The sequence below is a fragment of the Melampsora larici-populina genome (assembly GCF_000204055.1).
Source record: "Melampsora larici-populina 98AG31 unplaced genomic scaffold MELLAscaffold_31, whole genome shotgun sequence".
Classification (NCBI taxonomy): Eukaryota; Fungi; Basidiomycota; class Pucciniomycetes; order Pucciniales; family Melampsoraceae; genus Melampsora; species Melampsora laricis-populina.
Window position 1 is genome coordinate 703203 of NW_006768795.1, and position 12972 is coordinate 716174.

The following is a 12972-nucleotide window of genomic DNA, read 5'->3' on the forward strand; positions in this document are numbered from 1 at the left end:
TCAGATGATTCTTTCAAAGATCAGAATTACCGTGAGTGATATGACGCCGACGAGAGGCTGTAAGGTGACAAAAGCTTTAATCAAGTCGAATCCAGCTCCATCGCGATCCAAATTATGAAGATCAATCTTGACGAGATCCAAAATGCCAACTGTCTTTCGCTGTTCCACATCAATGAAGATGAAAATGGAGAATATAACTATATTTTCCAAAAAATATCCTCAGCCTAAAGAACAAAACGGAATGAACGGAGGCAACTAAAGAAGCCTCCCATAACTTACAGATCACAGCAACTAGTGCCAGAAAGGAGAATGAGAAGTTCATAAAGCAGACAAGAAGAGGAGGAACTCGAGTCTTGACGTTTTGTGGTACACTGCGCTGCCAAGGTGGATCCCAAATGTTACAAATATGATGACCTACACTGCCCCACGCAAAACACCTTCGTCGCGTGCAATGTAGGAGTAAGGCTCTTGATCAACTTTACATCGGTTCAGTTTTTCAGGATTAAGAAATGTACCAAGCTGCCAGCCACATAAACATGAATTTTATCCCATACAATGTCAGTCTTCCACCGGGATTAGAAATATTGTGTTCCGTAAATAAAATCGCTATTTGTTGAATCATTTCGCCTGTCATGATCTTTCGGTCAGCCTTATCTTGATCTAGAAACCATGTTGAAAGTATCTTCGAAAGAGTTCTTACAAATGTAATAACCTGCTGATCCAACAGCCACACACATAGGCGGATTAGGACGTAGGCAACGGTCTGGGATAGATCAAGAAATGAGTCACGAAAGTTACACAACAAAGTTAGATCAAGAATTCGCAACAACCTTTGGTGATAGATCCTAGAGTGAACCTCTTATGTTGAATTCCAATAGCACAAATCCAAAGAGAACCTATGAACATTCTACAAACAGAATATGCTTATTAGCTGAATGGAATCAATCTTCACCAGTGCTATTGTATGTTTTGGGCCTGGTGAGCTCAATTTGAACAATGTAATGAACAGACAATCCACTCGTCACGATGATCGCAATAGAGAGTACTTGTGCCCATACTGGTCTTACTTGTGCCTGGAGTGTCAGACAAAGATGTAAAGAAGGAGAGATGTCGGTACGAAAGAAGAAATTATTCTTGTGATATATCCAGAAAACTCACCTTTGCGCTTAGAGTGAGATAATCTGCAAGAGCAGCGTAAGGGTGAGGCGAAGAACTGATATTAGTTAAAGCGGATAAGAAATCTTCAATTAATGCTTGTGACATTTGATTTGTCGGTACGATCTGATTGGAAGGAGTTTGGTCATAAAGATATTGAAGAACCTTAGCTCAGGCTCTCCTACGATGGAAAATGGATCAGCAGGTGGGATGGCAGGCCATAATTTAACCTGAAAAAGTCTAACCTTGAATCGATGTATTTCTGATCCAGATTCCTTTGGGTCTTGGAGTTGGGGAGTGAGCAGCGGCGTACATTTTAGCACGCCTTAAGCAGTAAAGGGGGACCCACTCTAATTTCCCATCAACCTGAGATACTCTGTGTGGTTGTTATATGTTCGCTATCAGATGAACTTGCGATATCCATTCTCCGCTTATCATCTTGCATCAGATTCAAACTTAAAGTACCGCGCAACTCTGGGCGCACTGGTATTCGTGATGTCGGATTACAGAGTTCTAACTTCTATCCAGATAGGTCCAGATTACTCCAGATGTCAAAACTTCACTTGTTTCTCTTGATGTGCTCATAGATATCCCATCTTATCGCATACATACATCCGCAACGGCTTCTAACAAAAGCTGTTTGAAGCTCTCTGAAGTCCTATTTGTTTGGATCAGACATTTGGGCTTTATATCACTTTTCAACCGGTCCGTGGCTTCAGCGTTGTTCCATACGGAGTATCTCGAACATCGAGTGCTCAAGCCTCACGTGGTGTGAAAATCATTGCGGGTTCGTTCAAGAACCGGCAACGAAGCCGTATCCATTGTCCTGACGAACAAAGTCAACATCGCAGTCGACCAGAGTCAAATTGTGCGCAAGTATAGTCAACTATTTCTTCCTCGGACATTGCTTACAAAGTCCAGACCTTGTGCACAATTCAAGAAATGTGGGTAAGTTTGCGTAAGTTGTAGCATTGGACCTGCGGTCTCCTGCGGTGAGGACTCCAAGGCGGTTCAAGTCAAGCTTTAGTTCTGTTTTTTTTCTTCTGGGAGACGTCAGCAGGACGCTGGATATCCATTCGATCAGGTTAATTACTTTTATTGTACATGATTGTTCTTCTCTGATAGGGATGATCACAATCCAAGGGATACTTCTTGCTGCCAACCAGAATGGTCGGACTTGAAGTGAACTATCAAACATGTACAACCTGGCTTTCCAACCAATGATCAAAGTACATGACAAATTTCTGAGTCCAAAATCATGCAACTGCAGATTTGCAGCAAAGGCACTCTTCACATGCTTTTTTCAAGGATTCACTGCTGTGTTAACACAACTCAAACCAAATGGCTCAAAAGTAGAGTACTCAAAGAATCTCCTGTGAGCCATACCACAAGCACAAGCCAAAAGTCAAATCCAATGAAATGTACACTACATTGTTGGGATTGCCATCTTGTTTTGCTAAAGTTTAGAAAATTCAAAGAGAAAGAAGTGAAGAATTCCTAGAATCTTTTGTTCTATATAGTGCATTTGGATCACTTGTAGGTGTGGACTTGGCTTACCTTTCATCAAACTACATGACTGAAGACTGATCATGAAATGCCAAGGATGTATCAAAGGATTACTAAACCTTGTTTCTTCCTTTTGGATGCAATCAAACCTCTAAACCCGGGGCTGGGTTCCACAGCCCCGGCCATTCAGATGATTTTCATTTCCAGAGATTGCCTGAAGGCATTTTTGTACGGATTTTACTAAAAGCAGCCCCCCCATGTGAGGTTTGACCACCCCCTTTTAGCCGGGGAAAAGAAAACTGTTACTGTATAATACAAACATGGGATGGGAAGGGGGCGGTCTGGAACAGAACCCAGGAATGCGCCTATAGAGGTCTGACAAAACCCGTGTTTCAGCTTTTGGGCTCTACACAACACACCCCTCCATGCCCCAGGTTCCAGAGCACTCCAAAAGATGCGCATGGAGTAGGGCTATCAAACAAGCCTACTCTGAGGCTCTCAACTTCTCTCTCTTGGGCGCAAAATCCATCGGCGCAAAAAAATTCCATGCCTCTGAGGCCTGATTCCAATGTTTGATTTCAAGGCTGGTTTGACCGTTACATTCAAAATTTGAATAAAGACAGACTTACGGTCCAATATTCTCCAATGGTCTCATTAGGGAGGACTGGTTCCTTGCCTCGTAGGTATCGAGTTACCTCGTCGGTTTCCCGATGGTTGTGGTTTTGAGGATGGATACTCGAGGTTCCCAGAAGGGTGTAGATACCTTGCAGATGCTTGTTCCCACGGTTTCGGGCTTCGGCCTCAGGAGGTGGTGAGTCATTGCCGCTTTCGGTTGGGCTGGGCTTCCAAAGTTCATATTCGTCTCGGAGGGAGCGTTTGGCAACAATCTCGACATCGAAGTGGTTTCGGAAGTCGGTGTCTCGACGGGCTGGGTCGAGGAGGGTAGCCACCAAAGTCTGGTGGTTAGCCTCCTCTCGAACCAAATACTTCACTAATTTGTCCTCAGCGCGTTTGCAAGCTTGTCCCCAAACACCAGGCACCTTCTGATTAGTCTGGAGGACCTTCTGAAGGGCCCATAGGACCGGAAGCACCTGTTGTTTAGTCGCTTCATTGGATTGGAAGATCTGGGTCGACGTTTCGAACATGTCTAGGATAGGCATCATGTACTCGATGGTTGCCCAATCGGCGTTGGAAATGGCAAGTTTCGCGCGTTTGGGGTCAGAGGTGTACAGGTCGAGGGACTTCTTGAGCTGAAGGGTTCGTTTGACCTGGATGATGTACAAACAAGTGACATAAGTGATGAAGATCAATGAAATCAAAATACAAAGGAAAATTACTCACAACGTAGTAAAAATAATTCCATCGTGTTGGAGGGCAGCTCAGGGGAAGGAGAAGCGGATCGTGCACACTGTTGCAAATCTTGATGAACTCCTCAAGCTCTTGAGGGCTTTTTCAAATATGGGTGTCCAAGGCGCGGATTCGGCTGACAACGGTGGAGTTTTTTTTGCGAGAAGATATGACAGCTGTAGGCGATTCTTGAGGGCGAGTTTCAGCCCTGGTGATGTCGTCTTCATGCATCGGTTGGCTGATGTTGAGGTCTTCTGGGGTGAGAACGTTTCCATCCATTTCACCACCTGGGTTTAGAGCAGCGGGGTCGTCATCGGTGTTGGTAGGAGGAAGCTCTTCGGGTTTGAAAGATAGAGGATTTTCGGCAAGGCCGGAGGTTTCAAACGCTTCAAGGTCAGCATCGGTCAACTCCCCCATGCCATCAAGAAAGTCTTTGGCGACTAGATTGATGACATGGCACATGCAACCGTGGAAGCGAGATTCAAAGGGCCAGTGAATTCCAATCGTGGCATAGCAGTCAGATAAGAGCTTCACCATCGCGCGGTTAGACAATGCGTTGTCCCCGGTGACTGAGAAGTGATTTCGCACCGCGCCAACGTGGTCCAGCGCCTTCCAGTAAACTTTGGCCAGATTTTCGCCGGTGTGTTTACCTTCCAAGGTCTGAAGGCAAAAATTCAAAGTCAAATTGTCAGTCATTTGCTTTAAAAGGACCATTCCAGTTGAACCCTTTACTAACCTTGAAAGCGAGTAGGCAACGGCAGAATTTGCCATCCGTGTTGAAGAAGAAACCGTTGATGGCCATGTATGTGTGAGAAAAATCGGCGCTGGTCCAACAATCGGTCGCGGTGGAGATGGAGCCTGGCACACGGGAGACCTTGTCAATAAGTTTCTGTTCCAATTTGAGGAACAGAGCTTCCGAGTCTGCCTTCACGGTCATGCGACCGGGCCAATGGAAGGAAGGGCAGATGGCACGCATCGCCTTCTGCATAAGCTCGCCCTCGAAGATGGAGAATGGCAGGTTCTTGCTGATAATCGCGCCAACTAGTAGGCTTCGTAGGTCTTTCTTTCGTGCAGCCGCGGCAATGGGGTCTTCCTCGGGTGCGATGCTGCCCGGAGCGTGGTTGAACCACGCTAAGGCCAATCCAACGCATCGATGTCAATGTTTGTGCAAATTCGAATTGGGACGACCAGTGACCGAAAGCACCACCCTGGCGAAAAAGAGACACTTCATTAATCAGAAAGAGTTCATTAATCATTATCAATTATGACTTTGATGTTTTGACTTACCCGCAGTGGAGGCACCTGTAACATTTGGTGTCTTCACCTTTGGTGAGGTCCGTAGAAGGAACAGGCTCCTGGTGGTTCATCAAATGTTTCAGTTTACACCTCGACTTACTTGAAGGTATATGAAATACTCACATCAAAATACAAATATACATCTGAACGATGTCGATTGGCTCTTGCCATAGAGTCTTCACCGTCTTGAGAAAAGGATTCAGGCACTACATGCGACTTGGCTGGAATGGCAGGAACGCGACCTAATGATGCCATTCAAGAGCCAGAAACCACTCGAGATGACACAGAAGAGGGTACACGAGTTAAAGAGTTCACTCGAGGGGTTGAAGGTGCTGGAGTTCCACGCCGGGCATAGGGAGATCCCGAAGTTGGTGAATTCTGAATCTGGAGATGATGTGGCATGATCCCGTTAAGCAACTTCGCAGGTCTACAATCAAGTATGAAAGACAGAAAAGCAACGTAAGTGAAGAGCAAAACAAGGAGGGATGAGAGCAGATTAGTATACGAGAGAGAGAAACAGACATAAAAAATCGAGGAGAGTTGGAAATGGGGGAAAGACAGGATGAAAAACATCAGACCGAAGCTGTTAAGGCCTCGGGCTCACTGTATGTCAAACGTCCATTCCAGCGACCTTGCCAACGACTCCATTTCCGAATTAGCCCACGCCAAACCAGGAAGCCATAACTCGAGATGGCCTCCAGAAGATTCTTGACACATCAATAGATTGATTAATGATAGTATAACTATTGTATGTCAATAGATCAATTAATGATAGTATAACTATAGTATGATTTGATAAGTAATCAGCCACAACAGTGGGTAAACCAAGGGTGATGGCCAAATGGATGGCAGGATTGGGTGTGACTAGGAGGGGAAAATCGAAATCAAAGGGTGGGCTTGATAAAGGTTCTCGATGGTGGCGCTACAAATAGATCAGTGGTATATCAAAACCGGTGTCGGAATCTTGATTCGATATCGTGAATCCTATAGCGTGGTCAATTAGTTCTCCTGCTTCCTACATAGATGTGTGTTTGGCTGAGTATTGTTGAGTCGAGACTCATCCAAACACGATTTGAGGGGGAACTGGGTAGTGGGTATGAGGGAGGGAGAGAGGGCGCACCTGAGTCCTGCGTAATCAATTTACGCAGGCAAGTGGGTATTCCGATGCGGAGTACAGCTCATACTGTCTCCGCATCGGGAGTCCCTGTACTGCGGTACCGGGGCAAACCCCGTCCTGAGTGGGTGTGAGTAGAGTACACTCAGACTCACACCTGCATCCCTGATTCAAATAACTCGGGAACTATAGGTGCTAGAAGTTTGAAAGCTAGCTTAAACAAAAGCCTTTGATCTCATGTACATTTCGCACTACTGTAGGTCTTGTAAAGATGTCATTTAGTGCCCAAAAACCTCGTCACCAAAACATTGGATGTTTTCATAACAAGCCTGGCAATCTCATTGTGGTGGAGGTTTCTTGATCTCTCACTCAAATCTCTATTTCCTGGACTAGTTTGGAGAATACAGGCGCTGTATTCAAGACCGCCCGCTCCAGAAATCTGGAGGACTGCCGGAGAGTGGATATCGTGGATATGGATCTGTGTGGATATCAATACACCTCTGTACAGGGCTGAGAAGGTCGGCTACTTTTGGAAAGCGATGTGGCGGTACCTATAGCGTGAAACACAACCAACTTCTGTACACGTTGAGATTTTGTCCATACAACATCACATCTTCAAAAGCAATTTGTTAATTTCTTTGAACAATCATTAGATCGAGGTCAATGGGATGATGAAAATGTTGCTTGAAAATGTTGCGATTGATGGGTTAAAAATTGATGAATACAATCAAAATGAATTCTTCAATGATATAAAGTGATTGACGTTTACAATTAAAAACAAGTAGCTTTCAACAAAAGCAAGCAAATGTCATCGTGATCAATTGAAAAATTTGAACCGAGGGTATTGATGCCAGATGCCAGATGTTAACCTCAAAACATACATACAGACTCGAATCACTCGATGTTTACAATAAATCATGGATTTTACTAAAAGCAGCCCCCCCATGTGAGGATTGACCGCCCCCTTTTACCTGTATTTCAATTCAAAATATTGCCTATCTCACGTAGGGGGCGGTCCAGAGAGCTGATTTCAAGTTTTTAGTGAATAAAGCGGGCGGTCTTGAATACAGCCCCTGTATTCTACGAACCAGTCGATTTGGGTGAGAGATCAAGTTGTAGTTTACAGCGTGAAGCCTGGTGTATTTACATTTCCTCCTCTCTTTTGTCAGGGTTGGGCTAATCACGATAACTTGTGCGTGAGTCGCTGGAAGGAAGCGACTTCAAGCTCTTGGGCCCTCTGGCAGGAGTTGTATCCTCCTACAAACAAAGCTCAAGTTACATTGGAGGTTTGGTAGCCTTAGTAACCATCTCTCATATTCTTACAATAGTTCTTAAAGTTGTTCTTTGTTTCTCCCCCTCCTCATACTGTGTCTCGCTGTTGATAGGCTATATCATTGAAATATGTGGTGATTTTGAAGAGAGATACTGCGCGTGAACGAGAAGCGGCTGCCGCTTAAGCACTCTTTCTGCTCGTTTGTCCCTTTGTACACCGATTGGGAACATCTCGGTCCGAATGTATTTCACTTTGAATTCACCTGAATCATAGACGGTTCCAGACCGCCCCCTTCCCTTCCCATGTTTGTATTATACAGTCATAGTTTTCTTTTCCCCGGCTAAAAGGGGGTGGTCAATCCTCACAAGGGGGGGCTGGATTTAGTAAAATCCTAAATCATAAGCACAATCTCTTCAAATTGACAAAGATTCTTTCGACCGATCGAGGGTGTGTCTTTCGGTCAAAAGAAGGTGTTTTTTCAAAGGCTTTTGTTGCTTGGATGATACAATATTTGCTGAGATTCAACATATAAGGAGAAGAGGGGGGTGTATGAGTTGGTAATGCCTGATATAATAGGCTCGAGCCTTTGATTGAGGCCAAGACATCCTTAGCGAGATGCAAGGATAAAGGATATTTGCTTTCTTTTGACAACTACAAAAGATACTAGCATTGGAGAGTATGAATAAATTCTTCCTTTGTTTGATAACTAGCATACATGCCCATGATGCTTTGGAGCTCTGAAACCCGGCTATAAATTTATCCAAGACTATACAGTGGAAGCTCGTATCCACCCCATATCCAGTGGATATCGTATCCAATTTCCGGCAATCCTCCGGTGCTCTCGCCCGCTTTATTCACTAAAAACTTGCAATCAGCTCTAATCAGCTCTCTGGACCGCCCCCTATCGTGCGACAGGCAATATTTTGAATTGAAATACAGCATAAAAGGGGGCAGTCAAACCTCACATGGGGGGGCTGCTTTTAGTAAAATCCTTTTGTACAGGTCTCACATGGAGCCCAAGTTTTGGCCCTCATTTTGCAGTCAAGAGAAACCAATAAAACCATTATTCACATAGATCTTGGTGCTCTACATCTTCCATAAAACCCATCCTCTAAAAATCAAAAATCACTGTTGTCCTTTGCAAATGAATCAAATTGATCAACATAATTTGCAGAGATATATCATGTCGAGAGTGTTATAGTACACTGATGAAAATCCTGTTTATCAAAAAGAAAGGTGAATAAAAAGGTAAAAGAAAATAAAGTACTTAATGATCATCTTCATCTTCACCAGGGCATTCTTGATTTAATTCTTCCAGAGAATCGTATTGACAACCACACCATATACAATAACTAATTATCCAGTATTGGTGAAAGTAAAAAAAAGGCAAAACATTACCCATCATGTGACCATTTTGTGATCAAGTTGAAAAAGATTGATGAAAGCACGTACAAATACTCTTGGCGTAGGTATCGTAATGTGTGTATTAAACGACTGGCAGAATCCAATGCAAGCCAGGAAGCCTTCTCTTCTCGATCAGATATATCTTCTTCTTCTTCTTCAGTTGAAACCACAGTTGTTTCAAACACATTAGGATCTTTCAATCCCTTCAACCTTTTCTCATCCGTATCCAATCCATTGACTTCATCTCGAATTTCATCAGAATAAGGATCAAGCCATAAAACGTTTTCTTCAATCCCATTACGTAAATCTAATTCTTGACAAGTTCTACGAGCTTTAGATAGATTCGATTCGATTTTACGTATATCAAATTTAGATTTCGATTTTTCAAAAAACTCTTTTTGTGCTTTGATTTCATCTTCATTTAAATCTTGGTGAGGTTTCGAAAATTGATAACGTGCTTTCGTAGGTTTTTCGGTTCCTATTCCTCCACGACCATTACGTAGTTTGATTTCGATTGGCGTGATTAATGGTTTGTGTGAAGAACTAGCTTGGTTGGGGAAGGCTTCATGTGATTGGATTTGAGAGTTTGTGGTTTTTTTCGAAAGATTTGATTCGATTGGCTCGGTTGTAGGTTGTTTACCAAGAGCTTTACCAGGTTGGAATCCCATTTTTAACATCATTTGAACTGCTTTGGAATGAGTAGTAGTTGGAATCGATGGATCTTTTGAATCAGATTCTTTGATGGATTTGAATTGATTAGCAATCAAGTCATTTCTTAATCCTTCTTCTCTTGCTTCGATTTCTTGTTCAGCTCTTGATTTCTTATATGATTTGTTTAATGATTCGATTTGTTTTCTTTTACGTTTATCTGAATATGTTAAAGTTGAAGTTGATGAAGTATTATTGATTGGAATTAAAAACTTATCTGACATGAAATCTTCTTCTTCCTCTTCTTCTTCTTTTTCTTGTTCCATTTTTAGTTTTTCTTTCGAAATCGTTTATTGTACTAATCTTGACTTGGGTCGACATCAAATCTCTTGGAATTCATCGAGCTTAAACAGTGCTGAGGAAGTGTACCGTGATCGGGTAATGTACAAGCCCGCCCCGACCATGTATTTAATGTCGGCTGCACATGCAGATTTTCTCCAACCTCTTTGCCTCCAGCTCTCTATGATCAACATCTCAACGCTTGATCGCCGTAACAAAAGTTTCTCTCGACGTGATCAAGAGTCCAATGATTCAGTCGGATGCCTCAGAATACAGACTGAGAAGACATGGGCAGTGCCAATGCGCAAAGTGCCGTCTGAGGCGGCGGCGCACTTGGACTCGGAATTGGCTCCACAGAGCTTCCGGCCAAGCTTGACTGCTTCCGGCTCTCGGGGGAGTTTCATGTTAGAGTTATGCATTGAAAGCTTGTGAGCTGTTTTGACGCATTCGGCGATTCACAGCCACCGTACTCATAAGTGATCAAAGTGAGCTGCTTGGAAAGATTTCCTAGGCGTACTGAGGTACTGAAGGCAAACGATTCAATCAGCGCATGCGAGCGAAAAAAAGGGATCAGCTTTTTGATACGTAAGAAATTAATGGATCACGTCGGTAAAGTGATGGGAAAGATGATAAAGATGCAATTCCAAATGGAGTGGATATGGAGGAAAACGGGCTGAAACAAGGGCCCAAGAGATCAGATGTGTCATGACCTATCCCTGGAAACAAATGACTCTGTCGTTTGCGTTTTTTTTCACATTGCAGTCAATGAATATTTTGTACAAGTAGGCTATCTATCTGCGCGTGATCAGGGTGGATCAGGGTTCTCTTTTGGATTTGATAAGCTTAACTAAGCCCCTCTAGCGCGTTCGCCGCGCCCTCGCAGAGGGGCTTATATCGGACTCGCGTTTCATGGCGGGAGAGCTCCAGAAATTAAGTGCCTTTATGTACTTTTCTGGAGCTCTCCTCAATTCCTCACCGTAGGATTTCTCAAGGTTCAGGTATGTTCTCCTTCATGAGGAGCTACACAACCTCGTACCACTTTCATCAACAACTGAGAGCTGTGACGCTTTCAGGAAACGTTGCGCAAATGGTTTCTTACGTCCTCCTGTAACAGCCTAAGCATGCCAGTACAGGCCTGTACTGGCCTTCACCGAGATTTGGATGTTTGGTCCTTTGCCGAAACTGCCGCCGAAATGGATAAAAGCTAAAACCCTTAAGATATTCATCAAAACCCTTGGATATCGAGGGACACTTATCCCGGTGGCGCGAGGTCCTTTATTGTTTTTACGAAGACGAAACCCTTGTGGTGTTTTGTCAAGAAATTGGTAGTTTCCGACGAAGCTGCCATTTCAGCCTCCTGGTCTGAAATAGCCAGCTACACATTGCAACAAACTGGAAATCCGTTTTGAATACCCTTACTTCCAACAAATCTTGCTGAAAGTGGTACGAGGTTGTGTAGCTTCTCATGAAGCTACACATATCTGAACCTTGAGAAATCCCACAATGAGTATTTGAGGAGAGCTCCAGAAAAGTACATAAAGGTACTTAATTTCTGGAGCTCTCCCGCCATGAAACGCGAGTCCCATTTAAGCCCCTCTCTCGACTACTCGCTCGTCCGAGAGGGGCTTAGTTAAGCTTATGGATTTGACCAGAGACAACGTTCTCTGAACTTGGAACAAAATGGATCGAGATGAGAGCACCGCTAGAAGAACTACGAAGTGCATCAAATCTGGATTGGTGAGTCTATGTATATGCTCCACCCTGCTCCACCTCTAATATATGGTGGAGATCTCCGATAGGACTACATAAAATCATCCCCCTGCGTAGCGGTTCCAGACTCCATCGCACCTCTCCGTTCCAACCCATCAATCACCTTTGTTCATCACGACCGAATCAAACCTTTTACAATACGATACCTTTCAGATTACAGCTTCAGACTCACACAAATGGCATCCAAGCTCTTACAAGTCTTTGTCTTTGCTATCATGATTAGCACGGGTCTGTGTACCATCTCAAGGCAGACTTGCAATGGTGGATATACGACTGGGACTAATTCTGATCACAGTTGAGTGATTATTCAGAGCGCGCATCGTTCCCTGATTGCTGAATGTGACAGCTTTTGAACTTATCGAGATGTTGATTGCCCGTCTGTTGTGTGTCATATCTAGTTTGTCAAGTCTTGCGAGGCGGCAACTACAAATGCCCTATGAGCTCATGTAGTCTCGGTGGTGAAAGTAAGGCAGAGAAGGGAACCTCCGTCACGCTACCAAAGACAGACCTGATGATTTCCTGTTTTTTGATACATAGTGAAGGGCTGTACGGCGGATCCCGGCCAGCATGCCCCTGCTCTTTCTGCTAGCCAGGTATTAAAATGTCAAGAATTCTACAGCACGACGGCCGATGGCCAGATACGTACGTTCAAGCACACAGCATCTTCGCTTGTCAACCCGCCTATCCTAGACCTGCTCATAAGTCTTGAGACTGAGAATGGCATCTTCCCTTAATGGTTGTGCAGATTGTCGATCCCAATACCCGTACCACTATATCGTGAAGTGTAAAACGTGGCAACCTGTCGGTAAGCTAGCGCAAACATTCAGTAAACCTCAGTCCACCCTAATCTCATCTAGCTAATTTAATCTTTGTCTGACCAATCATGTAGTCTGCAACAACTGCGAACAAGTGTAGCGAGGCTTGACGAGTTCATTGAAATAATTGATTTGCTCATCCCAACAATCTCCAAAAGAAAGATTCCATCAGTCATTCAATTTGATATCAAACCTGATTCAGCGACCCAAAGTAGCACAATAAAATCTTTAAATCCTGGGTACGGCAACCATATCTCTCTCAATGCCACCTGAGAATGTCTGCTTATCATTATGATCGTACATGC

The 12972-nt window shown here is 43.9% G+C and overlaps 3 protein-coding genes across 3 annotated transcripts; 1 reads left to right on the plus strand and 2 right to left on the minus strand.

The window, feature by feature from the left end:
* On the minus strand, positions 1 to 1263 carry MELLADRAFT_65117 (uncharacterized protein; the record flags this gene model as incomplete). The annotated part of the gene is made up of 5 exons (XM_007412558.1): positions 1 to 197; positions 280 to 371; positions 419 to 519; positions 701 to 763; positions 1159 to 1263. The coding sequence occupies 5 exons, from the start codon at positions 1261 to 1263 to the stop codon at positions 1 to 3; spliced, it is 558 nt and encodes a 185-aa protein (XP_007412620.1).
* A 7695-nt stretch (positions 1264 to 8958) lies between these two features.
* On the minus strand, positions 8959 to 10069 carry MELLADRAFT_89632 (uncharacterized protein; the record flags this gene model as incomplete). The annotated part of the gene is made up of 2 exons (XM_007412557.1): positions 8959 to 9043; positions 9144 to 10069. 2 exons carry the CDS (start codon positions 10067 to 10069, stop codon positions 8959 to 8961), a joined length of 1011 nt encoding a protein of 336 aa, XP_007412619.1.
* A 1959-nt stretch (positions 10070 to 12028) lies between these two features.
* MELLADRAFT_124134 (uncharacterized protein) lies at positions 12029 to 12767 on the plus strand (the record flags this gene model as incomplete). The annotated part of the gene is made up of 5 exons (XM_007412499.1): positions 12029 to 12146; positions 12251 to 12316; positions 12390 to 12494; positions 12598 to 12657; positions 12742 to 12767. 5 exons carry the CDS (start codon positions 12029 to 12031, stop codon positions 12765 to 12767), a joined length of 375 nt encoding a protein of 124 aa, XP_007412561.1.
* Between the last annotated feature and the right edge of the window lie 205 nt (positions 12768 to 12972).